General features: G+C 39.3%; 2 protein-coding genes across 2 annotated transcripts; both read left to right on the forward strand.

Annotated features, from left to right (window-relative positions):
• The first annotated feature begins 5,005 nt into the window (after positions 1 to 5,005).
• On the forward strand, positions 5,006 to 14,272 carry grhl3 (grainyhead-like transcription factor 3). Its single transcript, XM_067480556.1, has 15 exons — positions 5,006 to 5,174; positions 6,571 to 6,739; positions 6,854 to 6,915; positions 7,560 to 7,824; positions 7,932 to 8,159; positions 8,798 to 8,909; positions 9,200 to 9,294; positions 9,893 to 10,051; positions 10,156 to 10,228; positions 10,332 to 10,456; positions 11,291 to 11,316; positions 11,441 to 11,526; positions 11,639 to 11,724; positions 11,924 to 11,988; positions 13,295 to 14,272. Exons 1-15 carry the CDS (start codon positions 5,158 to 5,160, stop codon positions 13,410 to 13,412), a joined length of 1,686 nt encoding a protein of 561 aa, XP_067336657.1. The 5' UTR covers positions 5,006 to 5,157; the 3' UTR covers positions 13,413 to 14,272.
• Positions 14,273 to 14,796: 524 nt separating this feature from the next.
• Positions 14,797 to 19,399, forward strand: cldn23l (claudin 23-like). The gene is made up of 3 exons (XM_067480896.1): positions 14,797 to 15,123; positions 17,341 to 17,385; positions 17,626 to 19,399. The coding sequence occupies exon 3, from the start codon at positions 17,798 to 17,800 to the stop codon at positions 18,548 to 18,550; it is 753 nt and encodes a 250-aa protein (XP_067336997.1). The 5' UTR covers positions 14,797 to 15,123; positions 17,341 to 17,385; positions 17,626 to 17,797; the 3' UTR covers positions 18,551 to 19,399.
• The last annotated feature ends 1,817 nt before the right edge of the window (positions 19,400 to 21,216 follow it).

Genomic DNA, 21,216 nt, shown 5'->3' on the forward strand with positions numbered 1-21,216 from the left:
ACTACTGTATAAAGTCAGGTTATATACCGGTGGCCTAAGGGGTCAGGAACAAAACCTGATATGGAGATGAGCCACACACCTTCTTTATGTCTGGATAGAACAACAATCAGTGGCTGAAACATCATAAATTTGTCGTAAATGTGTATGAGTAGCAATCTCCTGCCTTCTGTTGTCTGTAACTTCAAAACCTAAACACATCTTAAACAAAATTATGGCCAAATCTGTTTTGTACTGTATGTGTGTTTATGTGTCTGAGTTTTTAACAGCTTACCTCTGGAATTAGGTGTGAGCTGCATCTCACATCAACCTGCTGCAGTCTAAAAATAAATACATACACTCACACGGCTCTAAGATTCCTGTTGAGCTATTATCCATTTCCATATATCAGGTGGTGACAGTTTAAATTACTAAATCAATATTGTAACAGAGATAATATGGACCCTTTTCTCTTCATAAACAAGGCATAAAGATGCTTTGTGAAATTGTGCATAGTTATTGAAATTGCTGAAAGTTACGCTCTGTTTTTTGTTCCCTTTAACACTGTTGCCACCAAGCAGAGCTCAAAAAAATTTATTTACAGTATATTGGGCAATGCAACCATTGTATACTTGTCTGTAGCTTCCCCTGCCCCAAACGTGTTGTGTCCTAACCTTCAATAGCCAGCATGAGAGTGTCGAAGTGCTAAAGCTTTAAAGTATCTGCAGAGCTCCGAAACTCTGCAGTTCCCTCCTAACAGCTTCCCCTCTCTAGTTCCAACATTACTCTTTATCTGCTTTTCCATATACTTTCTGACACCTCCTAACCCCTTAATTTTACCCTCATCTCCCCCATTCTTTCACGCAACCCCCCTCATTTCCTCCCTCCTGCCTGACCCCTCTCTTGGGGCAATGTGCAGTTTCAGGGAGTGGCTGCCCCTGGCTGGTGGGTGGAATAGTAGAGAGGAGTGGGACCGATGAGGTGGGGGCTGGAGAATCTTTCCAGACTCTTGGAGCCACACTAGTCCAGGCCAAACAAAGTGCTAATTCGTTCTCCCCATTCACCTCAGTATTACAGGTTCTTAGGAGGTCAGGACTCTAGCAGAGGTCACCAAATGAATTGCACATAGTTGTAAACTAGCTGCATACAAACACACACACAGAGACACACACACTCACACTTTTATGTGAAGTAATAGATAATAATTGGACACCATGCCTTGAAAGCATCGGTACTTGAAACAGTCAAATTGACTTCAAAATTATCAGAAATCTCAACATAATAATAAAAAAATGTGCAAATGTGTAACCTGGAAATGTACTTACAGTATCAGAAATAATAGTACTTATTCTCATTAGTTAAATTATACTTTAGGATAGTTATTGCTGATACATGAATGTGTAAATGGATGATGTGCAAAATCTTCAATCTTTTAAAAAATAACTATATATTTTATATACATTTTACATTTACAGTTGCAGTAAGATTATAAGATGTGAACTGACATAAAATGTTCTAGAAGCTTCTGAAGTAACTTGACTTTCTAATTCCAATTGCATATTGTTCTCTTATAACATCACGATTTAGAATAACTAAGTTGTGTTACACACACATTGTAATGATGGATACCCCAAATAAGTGCTCCTGTGGTTCCTGAAGGCAAAAAAGTTGAAGCGGTGCTGCTGATGAAACGTCTCAGGGCTTTACGGTAACAGGTGCACTTCTCAACTTTCCCAGTTTAAGGAACAGATCAACAAGCCCCGGGCTCCTTATATCTCTGTCAACCCTCAGCACACATTCCTCCATGACAAACCAGGCGTTAGAGCTGATGGAGAGATACAGGACAAGTATAGTGTGTAGGAGTTGATTTGAAGGATAAGCAACAGAACAAAAGTGTTTTCTTCTATTTTCATTAGTTACTTAACCTAACATTCTTGATTCAATGTAGTCTAAGTGAATTTGGAGGATCTTAAGGCTTAGGGTTTAAACCTCGTGTTGAAAAAGCCTGCTCTAGGAGCAGGAGTTTTTGCTCAAATAGTCATAGGAGAAGAAAGGAGAAGAAAAAGTAGGTGAAAGGAAAAGTAAGTGGGAGACAGGAAATATAAAGTGGGAGGAGAGGGGTGATAGGAGAGCCCTCTCTCAGCAGCAGTCGTGCGTGGAACCAGAGCTGATGACTGTTTGTGGGCCACCATGCATGACTGCAGACACAAACAGTCACAGCAGCAAACTAAAGCTCCGTAGTTTCTTTCCATGGTTGAATTTGAAGGCATGAAAAGCAGTTGTTTGAACATCTTGTGACATCCATCCATCTTCCTAGTTGTTCCCTGCTTGTCAGTTTGGGCCAGAGGTCTGTAATCCACTTTTACACAATCAAGCATAAAAGCTGAACAGATTTTGTAAAAAAAAAAAAAAAGAAAAGTTACATGTTACAATTACTGCAGATTGTTTTCTTTTTTTATAATTTTTGGTAAGAGACTCAACATAAACTTGACTTCCCCCTTGGAACTCTCACATTTAAGATTATCCTACAATTATAAAGTTAGACATCTTGCATCATCGTACTCATGTAATGTTTGTTACATTGCAATTTCATAATTTTTTTACTTCTCATTTTTTGTGCATGTGTTTATATTTTTGAAAATCAAGAGTCACTAAACGTGGCCGCCTTGTTTTTATACGATGCAACTTACATATAATTTCATATCTTTCTAAAACTTAAGAAAAGTATTACCTGCCATATAAATCATTTATTAGTAAAAGTTTTATTTTGTGTTTAGTTTTAATGTTGCTTAACTAAATCTTCTATTGTTTATTAGCCATGCATTGACATGAATGTATTGAAAATGTAGCAACTAAACTAACTTTCACAATAATTAATACCAAGTTGCACTGACAGAGAGAGATACTAAATTGAGGATAGTTGAGAAGAACCAGGATTCATCCACTATTGTCTTATTGATCAAGAGTTTATATGGTACAGAATGTCTGAATGAAATATTTAGTAAAGCATATTCTGTAGCTCAGGTGTGTAGGAGGAAGCTTTTTCTTTAATTTCTTTAATTAAATTATTCATCGTTAATTGTAGATTCGTTTTTAGGACACAAAACCTATAAAGGTGTGTCATATAGTGAATACTTCCTTCTTTCTTGTTCTTTCTTGATTCCATGCCAATTTGCTCTTGGGGCTTTTTGTATGTGTGTGTTTGTGTGTGTGTGCGTGTGTGTGTGTGTTACTCTGTTAGGGTTTGTGGGCAAGCTGCACGGCACGCACCCTTGAGTGTTACCACACCAGATTCCCTCAGGTGTCAGCTGCAAGAGGTGCTCTCACACACACATGCGCACACACACACAAACACACACACAGACATCTACATACAATTATACATGCACATTAAACTAAATATAGGCGTGTTTTTCAGTATGGGTAGAAGACAATATCTCTGACAGACAAAAATGTGATGGACCTCTTTGCTCTTGCATTCCTGGTACAAGCTGTGGTTTTAGGAGTAAGTTGTTGGAAGAGTGTGTGGTTTATTGCTGAGCCATTGTGAAAGGGAACATTTCTTCTCGTAACGATTGACATAGTTTGTAGTGAGTACTGAAAACCTGTCTCCAGCAATTTCCTTCAGCCTGAATTAGATCCAGAACTTCAATCAAACTTGTAGATTTTAGCCATTGCCTTACTTATTAATGACAACAGATATATAGTATTCATTGAAAAATATTTTGGCATAAAGTTAAATAATTTAGGTGCCCCAGAACAGACTTAATATCTTCTTTCTTATAGTATTATTTTTTATTTATCTAAAATAAAAAAAAAAACAGTTACTTTACCCTTAGGATTCTTGAGCTGTTTTAATTGTACTTTAAAATACCACTTCTAATTACTAGAGTATATCCAATTCACAGTATTGTACATGTCACATTGAAATGTGAAAAAAATCTTTATACCAAACATATTGTATTTTATATATAATAATATTATATAGTATATTGCTATAGAGTTGCCACAATGTTAAAGTAGTTAAACTTTTCTCAAGGTTAAATGTTACTAACTGTATACGTGAGTGTGTCAATAAGAATAATCATGTAATAAGACTGTTCTTTATAACGTTTTTACTTTAATACTTTTGGTTTATTTTAATAGTAGATAATCTACTATGAAACTATGTATGCACTTTTACTTTATTTTAAATGTATCATAATATTTTACAAACTACTTTTACTTTTACTTATACCAGATAAACTGAGTAGTAATTGGACTGGGCAGTGGTTTGTATTTAAATTATTAAATGTAAAAAAAATCTTACTTAATACATGCATTTTAAAAAGTATAATGAACTGGAATGAGTATTTAATTTATTGAGAAAGTTGAATGTTTACTGCTTGCTGCTTTCTTATTGTCAGAATTTAAAAGTATTGCTTTTACACAGGACACTGTGGCCATTATTTTGCATTTAAATAACAAGATGCAGTTTTTAAATTCCAAAACTTTAATACCTTAGAACATCCACTTTAATTTGCTTCAAATTAAAGCTCAAAAAATCTACATTTTAAAACATTTTAATCTACATTTTCCTTCAGCGCTTCTCTTCTTAACCGTTTTGACCAAATCCAGTAAAGCATCGGTTTTTGCATCTCTGATCTTCGGAAAATGAAGAAACCAAAACCTGAGTATGAGATGCAAATAAAGGGGAGTGAAAAATGATACTGACAAACAATTAACATATTAAAGCCAAGTTCCAGATCTCTCTCCTGTTTTCACAGTCGTTCTAAAGGCTTTCACACCACTGGGTAATCCCTAATCTCACTCTTTTATTCACTATGATAATGAGATGCAAAACTCCCCCTGCCTTGGATTGTCTTGCAAAATGGTGTCTCTCTACACTCATACCCATGTAAGCAAGTTTCTCTCCAGCCAGGAAAGAGTTAATGATCCTACACCTGTCCTATCAGACACCTGTTTCAGAGTTTCTAGCCAATCAGATGGGAGAGGCAAACTCTGCCCTGGCATGAAATAAATCTGGGCCCGTTCAGAGGGAATCACAACACTTGACTCACCTGTGTCTCAGTGCTCTTCTCTACTAGACTGATAGACGTGCTGACACAGAGAGACAAGCACATACAAAAAGCAAAGAGGTGAAGTTAAAGGAACCTACCCCTGCTAATTTGGATTGGAGACATGACCAAGGAGACTGAGTAAGTTTTGTGAGGATTTATTTATTTTTTTTGTCTCTCTGCCTAAAGTGTATGCTTTCGGTCGAGACTTTTGTAGTAAAATAAGTGATCAGATTAGATTGCAGTTTGGGGGACAGCCCCCTTTTCTTTTTGTTTTCTGCAATGAGACCCCTATGTGAAAAATCCAAGTTTTAAGAAAGGGGTGTTTAGGAAGGGAAACTGATATGGAGAGTTTGAATTCTAACACACAGACACACACACACTCAGCTTGAATCTATCAGTGTAATAGGTCTTTTTCTGTGTGTGTTGTCACTCACCTTGAGGCCACAGAGCACAAAGGTGAGGCGAGGGGTTGGACAGAGACAGAGGTCAGTGACAGCATGTATTGCACTGAATTACATAATAGTGAAACCTTAGATCCGCTCTGTGAAACAGCTTTGTTTTACAGAGAGTAATTGATGTTCTGTAGTGTTTAAAGTTGTTGTTGTTTTTTTGTTGCTTCTGCTGAATGTGAGTAGAAGAGACGGGTACATCTCACAGCAGGTGGATAAGTGTTTCGTTTTTGGATTATAGTAAATGTATTAAGGAAATATGCATGTGATGTTACAAAATGTATTTAATTCTATGAAGTCGTTTTTCAGATGGTGTGACGAAATGCAAAATTTAGGACTTTGATGAAGTTTGGTGAGAAATTGTTGAATTTGACTTTAGGTTTGGTTCTGCTATGGTTGTGAACAGCTGTGGTGTTTTTCTCCTGTCAGCACATTTATTTGAGCTGTTTATCCAGAGTAAACTGCCTTTATTTGTTCATTGCCTCCTTCAGGGGGCTTATCCTGGTAGGCAGGGTATATAATCTAAGTCTCTTCAAACAAATCCAATCCTCAGAACCTTTTTATTGTATTTTATAATTGAAATGAAAAACCAGATCTCACCTTAGTGACATGTGCGGCTTCCATTTGCTTGGTTAGAAAATCTTGTCATCTCTCTTAAGGTCTATGCAAATAATAGTTTATGCAGAATTTGGGAATAGTTTGTTTTCTTTTCACAACCCTGAAAACCACAGGAAGCCAGATGTGTGCGTGTGTGTTGGAGGGTGGTCCTTGGTCTTCTGACACCACTGCTCTTGATAGATGTTACTCAGCTTTGTGGTTTTGCAATCGAAACCTTTCCACACTCAAGGACAAGTATGTGCAGTGCTCCAAGGCTCAGACACTGCTGCTAAACTCCAGCTTACTCTTGGCCTGTCATATTATGTGTTAAAGAGGCATAAAAGCTTTTTTATTTTTTTGACCACTAGATAATTCAACCTTTTACTTTTTTTTTTTTTTTTTTTTTTTTTTTGTATATATGTTTATTGATCATACCATCAAAAAACTACAATACTAATCAGTCACTCTCAACTTTCTCCTCACTCCAGGACCCTGGGACTGGTATTTCAGAGCGAAAACTTTAACCGTTACACAAACTACATCATGGACTCCTGGTCCTACTTAGAAAGCCCTGTTCCTGAGCTGAACCACTCCAAACATAGACTTCACCCAGGAGATGACCTGTCAGCCTTAACAAAGTTTTATGAACACTGCAAGGTAGCTATTGTAGAATAGAATTAGTTTTATTTTTTTATTCTACAATAACTTGATGACTAAGGTTTTGCATTTCCTTTTTGACAACTTTTTGATTGATTTTATTTCTTTTTTCAGAACCAGAAAGAGCAGAAGATCACTTCCTGCAACCGCATCGCCAATGTCTGCAAAACAGAAAGGTAAGAGCTCACAGACACGTGATCTAGCTGCTCAAATTGTTACTGTTTAATAACTTTGTCATTTTTTTCATGTGCTTTGCATATTTTTAGAACAATTTAACGTCAAAATTATTCACAAAATTCAGGGAATTGTTTGTGAAATCAGTAATATTCAATTCATTCATTTATATGACTTGTATTAATAATATACAGAGTGAAAGGAAGGGCTAAACACCTAAGATGCTAATTCTCCAGTCAAACATCAATCAGAGGGATTATTATTCATCCATCCATCCTCTATCATCATCGCTCATTGCTTAGGGAGTTTCACAACAGGTGGAGAGGCAGTTGTTTTTCCTCACTCTGTCTTCACTGAGCTCACAGATTCTACTATCTGTTCAGTTAAGTAGAAATGACCAGTGTCAGGGCAAAGTGTTATCCCCTGAAACATTTTTGACAAAGAAGCTTATACAAAGAAGGGGGAAAAAAGCTGAATTAAGTGACCGACAGTTCCACCTAGACTCAAACCCTGTCTCTCAGTGAGAACAGCTCCTGAAATGTTAAATACATCCTACACTTAGTCACTTTGTCAGGTTGTTTCCCATTTTGCTCTTAGTGTCAGTATCATGCTGACTCATGTCTCCTCTTGTTCCCCACCCTTTCAGGACTCAAGCCAATGCCAATGATTCTGTTCCATTGGAGACGCTTGCCAATGTCATGAAGATTCCCAATGACAGCATCCACACGAGCAATCACAATCTCAATTTGGGATCCAAGCAGAACAACTCCCAGCCGACCACCTCAGACACCTTCACCACCCTGACCAGTGTGATGGTTGACTCTTACGACAAGCAGGAGCTCAATAATATCTTTGATACTTTGCTACAGAAGTGGCCAGAAGCTGGTGCTTTCCCAGACCCCAGCACTGAGGTAAGCAGAGTGTCATTGTTTGAATGTCGAGTGCTGTTTCCTTTGCAGATTGTACATCTCTAGACTTCTTGCCTTTTTATTAATATATGATTTCGTGTGCATGTCAGCCTCTTCCCTACAGTGACCCCTTTACTGAGTCCAGCCCCATATGCTCAAACACAAACTCCCCACCAGAAGTATTCAGGAGCGAATTCCAGTTTTTCCTGGGCGCTCCACCAGCTTCTCATTACAAATCCACTGAGCTGCCCATGGTCTACCTGAACAAGGGCCAGTTCTACCCCATCACTCTTCAGGGAGTGGACAGCAGTGCCTGTCTCACTGCCACCAAAGTCAGGGTGAGTCACGGTGACATACCAGAAAGAAAAAATTTATTTCTTTTAATGTATTAATCAGAATTGTTACATTAAAAGATAGACCATTGTTCCAACTGGCATCTTTTCCATCAGACTTTTTTTTTTTAACCGGTGCACGATACATAAATTCTTTGCGTGCCACCAAGCCAACCCTTCCCAAATATCTGTCCCTCCCTTGGAGACAGCTCCTTTGTGACTAATTCCTTGTTGACACCCTGCACATTGGGCAGGTACATTTAAAAATGACATTGTCCTGCCCTGTATAATTCATTCCTGCGGGGTGTTATGAGGCCAGAGTTCAGCAAAGTTAAATTCAGATCTGTTTCTCTAATCTGGCATATTGAGAGGGGGGGGGAAGGAGTGCACAAGGAGGGTAGGGAGGTGTGGTGACAACCCTTTTTTCTTTGTAAAGCTAATCAGAGGATAAGAAAATATACAAGCTCACTGCAAACAACAGGTGACAATGTGAGGAGAAAAGGCGGATTTGGAGTGATGAATGAAACATGGTGTCCTTTTTAAATTAAATCTTGTCTTACTTGGCAATGTAGGCAGGTGTAAAGAATTACATTCAGCAAGAGAATTTGTCCTAATTCTTTTCTGCCATGTTTCTTTCTCTTCAGACCGTAGTAATGGCTGTGTTTGAGAATGACAAGAGCCCAGAAATGCAGCTCCGCTTTTGGAATCACTGGCACGCTCGCCAGCCCACTGTCAAGCAGAGGGTCATTGACATTGGTATGTGCTTCATGCATGTCAATAAACATGCACTATAGTCACTGAATATGCACTTGCATATAGAAACATATGCTAATGAAAGTGAAAGAATCCTAATTCACGACTGGAAACACCTATGTTCTGTTTACATGCTTAGAAATTATTTTGTTAAAATTTTAAAACCTGGAACTATCTAGTTGTGTGTGCTGCTGTGTTGAGATCCTAAATAAAAAGTAACATTTAAAAATGTGAGAAAATTCAGTTGTTTTCTTTCGAAAAAGAAGATAAATTAAAACTGTTTTCCTTTTTAGCGGACTACAAAGAAGTGTTCAATGGCATTAGCAACATTGAGGAGGTGGCCTTCAACGCACTCTCGTTTGTGTGGAACCCCAGAGAAGAAGCTAAGGTAAACACAGAGCAAACAAGCATGCAAAGGTGTTTTTCTATAACACTGCTCTGTGAAACCAGTTCTATAATTTAGAGGAAAAGACAGGAAAGTTAGAGAGCAAGAGAGGAGTGGCGGTGGAGGGAGGGGAGGAATCCCAGATATGTGTTTGGCCCTGAGGCTCCTGTCACTACATCAGGTGAGAACCATGAGCTTCTCTGTGGTCCAAAAAGCTCTGGGGTGGGGCCACTAAACCTGCTGGAACTGAGAAAAAAATGAGAGGGTAGAGACAATTAGAAGAGGATAGAGGGTCTAAGATTTTACTTTTAATAATTAGTAAGAAACAAAAGGCGATAGATCAAGTAAAATAAATATGTCACAAGGTCACACTTTCATAATTGAATAAACAGCATCAACAGCAGGTGTTCACAGTTTTTAAACCAACAATCGTTTTGTGTTTTTGTATCAGAGGCTGGTGCTGTGACTGTCACAATTTGTTTTCATGGGCATACATCTCTTAAAACCTGCCATTATGTCTCTACAATAATGGAGTTGCATAAAGAAAGCATCTGACTAATGCCAACACGATGTACTAACACCTTCTTTTCTCACTATCCAGGTGTACATTGGCATCAACTCCCTGAGCACTGACTTCTCCTCGCAGAAAGGAGTAAAAGGCCTGCCCCTAAACCTACAGATCGACACATATGACTTCAGCTCAGGGGCCAATCAGCTCATACACAGAGCTGCTTGCCAGGTCAAGATTTTCTGTGATAAGGTATGTCACAGGTGTCACTTTGCTCTGTTCGCATTATTGACACACATTTGGCATCCATGAAGTTAAAGTCAATATTCTAACCATGTGAGTTTGTGTGTCCTCAGGGTGCAGAGAGGAAGATGCGTGACGAGGAGAGGAAGAGAAGCAAGAGGAGGGGAAAAAATCTTGATGCCAACAGTGAGTATTGCAAATAAACAATTTTTTTTTTTTAATTTAAAGGTAATTGAACCATCCAAAAGGATTCTTTTTAACATTATGCAACTTCCTGCTTCATTTTCAGCCAACAAGTCTTTAGTGACCAGCTCCATGGGCAGTGACTGTACCTTCTTCCAGACCCTGGATGACCATGTCACCCAGCCAGTTCTCTTTATTCCAGAAACACACCTGTCCAGCTTACAGCGCGTGGTAAGTACCCCGCTCACCATACAGGCCCATATACTCTCCTCTCCCATCTGTGCTGAGTGAATCATGCCCTGGACCATCATATCCCTCTAGGCAACAGGACATACACAAGAGAGTCAGGGGAAAAAAAACTGTGGGAAAGTATGTAGTGGGAAAAGTGTGCTGGGGAAAAAGGAAGGAGGGAATGGTGTCAGTGAAAGCAAAGCGAAACCCCGACTTGAGATTAGAGGAGTTGATTGGAGTCGAAACCAGGCAGAAGTACAAGTGCTGACACTGAGATTAAGCTATGGGGGCTTACACACAGACACACACACACTGTTGGAACAGCACTCAGACACCTGACACACAGTATACAACCACAGACACTTGCAAGAACAAGTAAGTGTGCTGTTCAGACAGGCCAGTTTTCCCACACTAGTCTGGAGGGATGTGTATGTTTGTGTGTGGAGGCAAAGAGATGATGGTCAAAATAAATTATTGCTACTGTTAATTTAGATGCAGCATTACAGTTAGTTACACAAATAAATAAAATGGCACCAATTACAACTTTACTCGTTAACAAAAAGTGTCCTGCAGTCTGACTAAGGTTTGATGAGTCAGTGTGATAAAGCATAGCTTGGTCCTATCTGTGTCTCTTCATCAGTGTCCACGCTTATGTGGTTCTGTTAGAGGTTATGGGAAATGCTTGAAGTTTTGAACTAATGATAAAATTCCTTTTTTGAATGTGTTATGCACAGACAATAGTAGGAAGGGGGGCATTAAGCAATGCTTTAACTAGTGGAGTTGTGTCTAATCAGATCTTTGGCCTCCTCTCTCCCTTTCCCTCTGTTTCTCTAGGCCGCTCCAATGGACGAGACTGAAAGGTAAGCCCAGAGTAAAAAACGAGGCAGTGCTAGCAGCTGTCTGTCATGATTAGTCATATATAAGAAGACACAGAGAGGGGCTGCTTTTGTTTATTGTGAATGTTTCTTTGTTTTGCGTTGCCAGGAGTTCTATGAAGAGGTTGTATCCAGACAGAGAACAGAGCAACTCTCCACCCAGCAAGCAGACCCGCAGAGAAGACTCACGGAGAGGTACATAAACTAAAACTGAAAGTCTAATATTAAAAGTAAAAGGGGATATGAGTGGCAAGGCCTTTGTTGTCTTTGATTTTAAATATGTCTTTCTGTTCTCATTTTCCATTAGTTTTGCTGTACGTGAGGACAGGTGCAGAAGAGGTGTTTGATGCTCTCATGCTCAGCACACCAACACTGTCAGGCCTCCAAGAAGCTGTAAGTGTCACATGATTGTTCCACGCTGAATATATCTGACCTGATTTCTGTAGTTGTGTTGTTGCCTTCCTACAATTGCACTCTTATACGTCACGCTCACATAGCATTATTTTCACTGTATCCAATTGCTCAAGAATATCATCTTTCTTTCGGTGAGAGATCATGCCAACTGTCATCTCATATTCCTTTCCTTCCTCAGATTTCAGAAAAGTACGGAATGCAAAAAGACACCATTGGGAAAATCTACAAAAAATGCAAGAGGGGGTGAGTATCCTATTGTTTGTTGGGTATGTCTGAAGTACTGCTGTTCTACAACACAAAAGTTGATTTAAAGGCGTCCATTTGACACAGACTACCGACATAAACTCAGGGCTTACCTTGTGGTTTTAATCTCATCATCCTTCAAGGAAGCTCACGTTGACAGACCGGGTAGGTAGGTTAGTTGGCTTGTCCTGCTGGAATGTGTTAATTGCAGCTCCTCTAAAAAAAAAAAAGAGAGAGAGACAGATGACTAAAAAAGCCTTCAAAGGTCCTGCCGATGAGTCATGACCGATTGTCGTTCTTATTTATGTTTTCATAACCTCATCTCAATGGAACATCAGGAGGTATCAGTGTTGAAAGAGATATCTGATATCATCTGATAAAGCCTCTCTGACAGAACGTCTGAAATCCAGTCACTATAGCTGAAGGTTTTCCATTAGGTTGCAAACTGTCGAATCACAGTTATACTAGCAAAACCCCGTAGCAAGATCAGATGAGTTTGTAGGAGCCTTTGTTGCGTTGAAGTTGGGTGCTTTGGATTGTATAACCTGCGTCAGAAACAATCTTATTGTGTTTAATTCCCTCAAAAGGCATTAGGAAAATAGATGTCACTCCACTTGTGATGAAAAGGTCACCTCCTCTTTTGATGACTGATGACTCAGAGAGAGCTACCTGCAATCACTCCCATAATAGCAAGGGAGTGTTAACTGGCTTTGAGAGGACACAGCTCATTTGCTAAATTTACAAAAGGTCATAAAGCACATCATGTATCTCACTCAGTCAAAAGCTGTCGTGGCGGTGACAGTCTGGGACACATCACACGAGTAAAACTGATAAGAGGGAATTTCTTGACGTTAATAAGACCTCCCGATAGAGCCTTTGGGTTATTTTTCTGCTGTTCGCTGGAAGCTATGACTGCAGGGGAAGCAGCTAAGCTAACAGGTTAGGTTACATTCTCGGTGCCGTTCCCTCCCTCCTCTTCTGCCCTGGCCTTCAGTCAGCCTTGTCCCTGCAGGCAGAGTGCATGAGCCAGGGTTAGTGTTCAGTAGGAGGAAGCCCTGATTTATTAGATCTACAGATGCAGGAAACATGCCAGCCCTTTTTAAATAGTTTTCAACACCTAAAATTAAAACAAATTTAGCCCTTAACCTGAAGAAGTCCTGTTGTTTATGTCTTGTCTATCTTAGAGCTAATTTGCATTTTGGTTAGAGTTTTGGAATTTCATCCTTTGTTTTCGTTTAAAACACTTTCTGAATACCTCTGATTTCCTCATAACGTAACCTTTCATGTTTGTTCGTCTCTTCTTCAGGATTTTCGTCAACATGGACGATAACATTATTGAACACTACACCAACCATTCAGCCTTCCTCATTGAGATGTCCGAGGTGGCCGCCGGTCAGTTCCAGGTCACACTCATTGAAGTATGAGGACAGGTCAGCTGCCTGCATGATTGAAGGATGGGGAAAAAAAAAAGAAAAAGAATCACAGCTGCCAGTTTAAACGATCACATAAAGCACTGCCCTGTCAGAGACAATATAAGCTGTGGACCGTTGAGACTAATGAGAGAACGGGACTGAACGGACCTCTACAGTTCTCGATTTTTGTTTTTTTAAATTTGAATATATTATTGTAATGTAAAAGCAATTATGATGAACAAGCTGTGTATATATATATATATATATATATAATGTAAATAGATTTTTAAAGACAGTGTTTTATGGACTAGCCATGTGCATGTTGTAAAACATTTTCCACAAACTGCAACGTATTTCAATGTTTTTTTTTTCTTTTTTTTCATCGTACATGAATTGTGCGCAGCATGTTTTTAGCATTTTTACAGGTTGCTATTCTTGCTGCTTTCAGTGTGCTCATCATTTCTTCTAGAAGAGCCAATGGTGCGTTTTCTTATCCACAGCTGGCTAATAATATTTTTCACTTCAAGTATCTCTTTCACAACAAAAATGGCCTGACACACATTTCCAACTGTAAAACCACACAAGCGTTAGTATTGGCCGTCATTTAGCCCAAAGCTGTGGACATTTCTTGACCGTTCAGTGTAACCACAGATTTTTCTAAAACAGTTTAAACCCCCAAAACCTGAGGCCTGCTAAAGGGCTTTCATAGTATGTGTATGAATTTGTGTGTTTGTTTTTTGTTCTTATACTTTATGCATCATTTCAAAGTAAACATATAACCCTGTAATATTTCATTATTATACCTTGGTAATTCTGGATGTTTTCATCATATCTTGACCTCTTTTGTAAGAAAATAAAGAGAATGCATTATATACTTGGTGTTTTTCATTTACTATATTTGAAAACCAGCCATTCATAGCTTCTGATCACCATTTCTTTTGTGTTCGTGGGAATTCCATTTTTGTTTCGGGAAATTTTCCATCTTTTTTGGTTTCACACTTTGTAGTCATTTTTGTCATACAACTGAGATCTTACAAACAAGGAATATGATGACCCTGTTGAGTAATCCATCAATACCAACAGAACCAAGAAAAAGGTGTGTGCACAGTTAGCTGTTGAGGCGAAATGCATATTTAAAATGTAAGACCAGTTAATTGCTCTATAGGCCTATCAGCTCTCTCTGCAGATCAAACTAAAGCACAAAAGCCATATGGTATACATAGGAGCGGTCTTATGTTCTGGATATTTTGTGTGTGTATGTCTGAATGTGTATTGTTAGTGTGCAATCATATTTGAGTTTTCTTGCAGCTCTGTGTTTTCTAAAACCACACACGCATAAGTTGGCATATGCTGAAACATACTCTGCTTTTCCCTATTTGGTGACGCTGACAGAGAAAAGCAGGGGAGCACTCTGTCCCAGATACAACACAGACATCTTTTAGCTGGCCAAACAGAAACACAGACACACACACGCACAGGGAGCTGACAGAAGGAGAGGCAGCAGACAAACACAGGCATGAGAGAAATAACTGTGAAAATTAGGAGCCAGAGACAGGTGGGGAGACACTCAAAGCAATGATAGATGAGAAGGAGAAGAGAACAAGAATAATGAGGAGGTGGCCGCACCATCTGCTTCCAGGGAGACAATCATGCTAGCCATTCAGACGAGAGCAAAGAGGCAGCCAGCGATCTGCAGTGAGATACACACATCCCCTCCTGAGTGGTAAGTGACAGTGATTTCATATGTCTCCATGCGTGTGTGCATGTGTTTGCATTCACTCACAATGTGTCTGTGTGAGGGAAAGTGTCTGGGCTATTAATAACATCCAGTATGTTGATGATTTCTAATTCATGACCAGCCGCTCCAGTGTTGTGCTCTCTGCAGATATTTACGTGTCTGTTCTGCATTGAAAGGATTCAGGCACTGAAAGTCTCTGCATTCATATCATAGCAGCATCACACCATACTAAAAGGACTCTGCTGGTCCCTGTTATTACAGAAGCAGCAATACTTCTTCCAAAAGCTCTGATTTTAATGTAATTTAAAAACAAAACACAAACAAAGACAACTACTATTGCATAGTGAATAACAAGTGCCCTTGTGTCTAAAAAAAAACTACAACAATTAACCAAATAACCTTCACCTTGCTAAGAGGTGAGATTTTATGTAGCTGATCCATTAAAAACACTCCCTATGCAGAGACATGATGTCCTGACAGGTGTGTCAGGTCTGTGATCCACGTGTCTTTCAACTTCTCTTTTTTTTTGACGTGCCAATAAAGTCAAAGCAATGTGGTAGCAGAACAAGATCTACTGCCATATTTCCAAGCCTTTCTGCAATGTTGGCAGAAAATAGTATGTAGAGGTGACAAGTATATGATGACAAGTATGCTTTCATGCAAACACAGTACACTGCATTCTCGTCCATGCTGACTGATAGGAATTCTCATAACATTTAAAAATGTGTTGGTTTTTTTTGTCCCTTTCAAGTCTAGTAAAATGCATCAGCAAACGTTTCTTTCTAGTAGGCTTGTACCTGCTGGATTATCTTTGACATAAAGTTTAAAACCTGATTATTTTCAGGTTAAATAATTTTCTCATTACATTAAACAGTCTTCTCAAACTGCCATTAGTCTTTCAGGGAAACTTTCGGGGGAAATCACATCACATACAAAAACAATACTTTATGCTCTACTGTATTGCTCAGCAGTTTTCTGGGGCCAAATACTATTCAACACAATTCATTTTACATTGATGCAAATCTGAGTTCACAGTGTATCCCTGTTGGATTATTTATTTTACTGTACGTCATGCAATTAAGATTTATTAGGTTTTTGCAAGTTTATAACACAACAAAAGTGACTTTTTGTGGAAGCACAGACTATATTCTATAGAAATTCTATATTCTCTAGAAATGCATATTTGATTAACTTATAAAAATGACTTTCTGTCACAACTTTAGCTCAGTCATTACATCTCAGCAGCTTTCAAACCTTGTCTCCAGAGGGTAAATGATGATAAAGTATGAATGCAATGCTATTTGAGGCAGCCAGAACTCGCATTATATGCATTTGTGGGATAGGACATATTCTTTAAGAACAACATCAACAATGTCTTTTTTTAAATTGAGGCAGTTAATAGGGGTTATGCTTTCGGATAAGACCAAAAACTCAAAAACTAAAGTATATTTGATTCATATGTTATTAAGAAAAAGAGAAAGTTTGAGGAAAAGTATAGATTTTACACTTTACACTAACACCTGTACCTACAAACAAAATAGGCATCATAAGAACTCCTGTATTGTTCACATTAAAGCAGAGAATCCTATCATCTCTGCTGTGGTGTTTGTCTGAAAGAGATGTGATTGAGGCTGCATGAGTCACGTCTGTCTCTTAGTTGTCCTGTCCCTGTCCCAGAGGGCATTTTTCCTATCCTGCTCTGAGCTGAGACTAGCCGGACTCACTCTACATTCAGACGCTGGCTTGACATAATTACAAACTGAACCGAATCCTTTCCAAGGTCGTAGCTGTCCATCAGTCAGTCGCCCCACTTTGAGAAAACAGCATTACACACATGCACAGCTGAGCTCAAATGTGCTCAATCTGAGCACATTTGTGTACACAGGCCAGTGAGGTCTTGTATAGACAGGGGTCTAGCTATGTCTTGTGATAAATGAAGCCACACATGCCCTGTCACACTGAGACTTTCCAGGTTATGGTAACCTAGCAACAGTGACAGGCATCGACCGTTCAGTCTTTCCCTGTCCAGCGCTAGAGCAGCAAAGCCTCCTGCTTTCTCCAGCAGCTTGAGCACTTGTCTCTGCTCCACTTGAACAACCTCTGTTGTTTCCCGTGTTTCCATCTCTGCCTCCCTTTATCTCCATCGCTTCAACCTTACATACACTTCCTCACTCTCGGGCTGAATCTTTGTCTTTCACCCAGAATGGAGAGCCTGCAGCTGAAAAAGAAGAGACTTTGGATGGAAAGGTAATGATGAACTCGTTCAGTTTACATTTTCTTATTGATTTACTGATTGAAAACAGCTAATGAAAACCTTTTTGTAAAGGAAATATTTTAATGTTTAAGTTCTATGTTCCCTTACAGACCCACTTAATAGTAATGTCTGGTCTGAGGTGACATTTCTGAAGCATAATCTTCAATGTGAAAAACAAGCAAAGAACATTTTATCTTTTCATCATCACAACTGCGCTGTCTTCTTTCTTCCAGAATGTATCCACTGTGTTCTGACATATGATAATAACAAGCAGCAGCCCCATCTGGAGGAGAAACGGCCACTGCCATTTATCTTTTGGAAAATTATCACAGTTGAAAAGCACAGCAAACACAGGTACTTTTTAGTTTTTTACAGAAATCATAGACAATCAGGGTCAGCCCACTTATGATGCACACTCCAGCTTCCATGGTGATGGGGATTGTCTTTGCCCCTTTGGGATTGGTCCTTGTCTTCACTGCTGCCATCACCCCTCAGTGGAGAGAGGGCCAAGCCCGTCTGAGCATGACAGGGTCCCTTTTTCGGTCCAGTGTCAAAACTCAAGGGATGGGCAGCAAGTCTGGGTCGGTGGAGTCTCTGCTCCTACTGCGCACCGATGGACTTTGGGAGAGCTGCCTGCAGGTGGAGCAGTCAGAGCTGAAGCAGTGTTGGCCAGTGGCAGGTCCGTATCAGAGAGATCCTCGGGTTCGCTTAGCACAGGGGTTGATCCTGACCTCCTTGTTCCTTTGTGGAACTGGTATTGTTCTGGCATGTATTGGCGTGCGATGCTGGACTGATCTACCTCTAAGAGGTGTAGCAGCAACGGGTGGACTTCTGGTTGTGATGGCTGGGCTGCTGAGCCTAACTGCATTAGGGGTGTACACCCACAACCTTGGAAGACTGGGTATGACAGATTCAAGTCAAGCGATCATTAACCCCAGGTTCCCTCCCCTCAGCCTGCGTGCAGCCGGCTCGCTCTACTTTGGGTGGCTGGGTTCATGCTTACAGGTGCTGGGAGGAAGTGCTCTACTGTTCAGCTTCAAACGACCGAGATGCCCAACCTGCCCATCCTGCCCAGAGCTAGCTGTCTGCCCTGCATGCAGTTCATGCCCAGAGGTTACCAACAGGCCAGACACAGATGTATATGAGGTCAGCTGTTAGATTAGGAAACTTAAAGACAACATGGGAAAAATTTAAAAAATTTAATAAATTCTTAAAGTCACTTTTAACACATCAGCTATTGAAATCATAGACTGTGACCAAAAGGACATTGCCACGATCTGATTAATAGACCCTCATGTCAGGATGAACGTGATGAAATAGACAGAAACACAATTGTAAAAATACGATGTGATAAATTAAGTACAGAGATCATCATCACTGACAAGAGCTCACGTTCCTGCTGCCTTTAACTCCAACATGTACTGAAACATACCTGAAGTATCTTTGTGCTGCCTTTTACATTGTAGCCATGCATTTGTACTGTTAGAAAAAAAAGCATTTCTGTGTCCGAACAAAACTGTGAAATGTAAAAATATTTGTGTTGAATATTAAGAACACATTTGCAGTTATTTATGTTACGTTTGGGCTTTAAATAGGAGTGGGTGAAGCTATTTTTTTGTCAAATTTAAAAAACTGGGTTTTTCGGATTCTTTGTGTTTAATGTATTTAGATTTATTTACAAGTTATAGAAAGACCTATTTCAGATTATTGTAAATTCATCCCAAACAACCTGCCAATGTCGTAGCCTTCCTGTCAGGGTGAACCTTTGTACGATACCTTTACTTAGAAGCCTTCATCTAATGAATGTGATTTTGCTCACTTGCTAACATTCACAGGGAAAAAGATAGTAGGAGGATGTGCAACAGGGTGTTGTTTATTCTTTGTAAATTATTCATTGGTGTTAACTTGTTATAATGTGTTTATACTTTGTGTTACATTCTGCGTTGAATAAAAACTTTCAACACCATTGCAGTGTGTGGTGCATTGTAGAGCTAATGTTAAGATAAAAGCAAATTAGGGTATCCCCAGCTGTGCAGTGCCGGTCCAAGCCCGGTAGAAATTGGGGAGGGTTGCGTCAGGAGGGGCATGTGGACAACGATCTGCTGTGGCGACCCTGAACTCACGGGATAAGCCAAAATGACAAAAAAAAAATCCAAAAGGGTAAATTTAACTAAAGCAAAAGCTTGCAAACAGAGATCACTGAAAATTATTATAGACAACTGACCCAATACAGATTTAAAGACATTACTAATTACATTGTTTATGGCTTTACTGCACTCAAACATACTGAGGCTTGGATTTTCTTCAACTATTGGACTTTAATTCAAATTTAATGTCTCTGCACATCATTGAGAAGCAGACACATCATCACAGCCAATGTACACCAGACAAGGTCATTGCACCTAAACCTACTGAGTTAGCAGAAAGAGCCCTGTTATGTGAACAGATTCTTACCTGAAGAGACAATGAACAATTTTGGGCCTTTAGTCAGATGTGGATTTAGCCAGACAACAGTGACCTGATCCTGGATCATTTATCAGATGATAGCAGTTAACCCAGATGATAACATCCAGTTTTTCAAAGTGACCACATAACCTGATCGACAATATATCAAGCAATACTCATTTGGGCCCAGGTCTTTAATGAAAATCAACTAACAACATCAACTTTAGCGAAACATATTCACTCACAAAATGGAGTTTACCAGTTAACACTGCACCGAGGTTAGGATATGAATGTGTTTTCATTTTTCATTTGGGATAACTTCACCATTAAATACAGCTTGAAGAGCAATAACACAAAGAGGAGTGTGCAAAGAACTTCCTGGCAGGCTGACAGTCAAGCATTAAAGACAGACATGGACATGCTCATGTAGATTTTTCCATTTCACATCTGCTTTCTGTCATAAACTAATGATTGCACACTTTTCAGTAATCATGGTGCTGCCCTTTAAATTGCACCAATGAAGATCACGGTGAACAGCCTTCACTTTTCTTGCTGCAGAAATGGCAAAACGCTCAAACAACTGCCCCTTTTGATTCTCATACAGATAGGATGACGTGAAAAGGTAAAACAGAAGATGATAAGAAAAAAGATGTGTGAGTTGATAAGCCCCACCCAACACACACACCCAGACACACACACATCTCACAGCAAATCAGGAGCATCCCACAGAGGCTAAGACTGAGAAGTAAGGACTGGGTGAAGTTCATCACTCTGTAGAAAAATATATGATTTGAGAATAATGTTTCTTGATAAAAATGATTTGTAAAGAAGTTGGAGTTATTTTCATTTACATTACAAAATATTATTCAACATTCAGCAAATCCAGAGAAATCTATGGATGCAAAGGACATGATCCAGAAACATGGATCGTATATGCCATATAATCATAGGAGCAAAGTCCTTTGTACAAAAGAGGAGAGGGACCATTTGACTTGATACCAGTTTAAAAACAGCTGTGATGGTGTGGGGGTGCATTAATGAACATCACATGAATGACTTGCACATCAGTGAAGGAATCATTAATGCTCAACAATATCTACAAAATTTAGAGTTGCATATGCTGCCATCTAGATACTACTAGATTTCAGGGAAGGTCCTGCTTATTTTAGCAACACAATGCCAATCCACGTTCTGCACGTATTACAACAGCATGACTCTGCAGAATGCTAAACTATTCTGCCTGCAGTTCAGACCTGTAACTTATTTAAAACATTTGGCACATTACGATAGTAAATAAATATCAGGAAGAAGGCCTCTAACTGAGAAGATGAAATTCTATATCAAGCAAAAATGGAAAAGAAAAAGCTTTGAGAATAAAG

Source organism: Channa argus, chromosome 16, assembly GCF_033026475.1.
Source record: "Channa argus isolate prfri chromosome 16, Channa argus male v1.0, whole genome shotgun sequence".
Classification (NCBI taxonomy): Eukaryota; Metazoa; Chordata; class Actinopteri; order Anabantiformes; family Channidae; genus Channa; species Channa argus.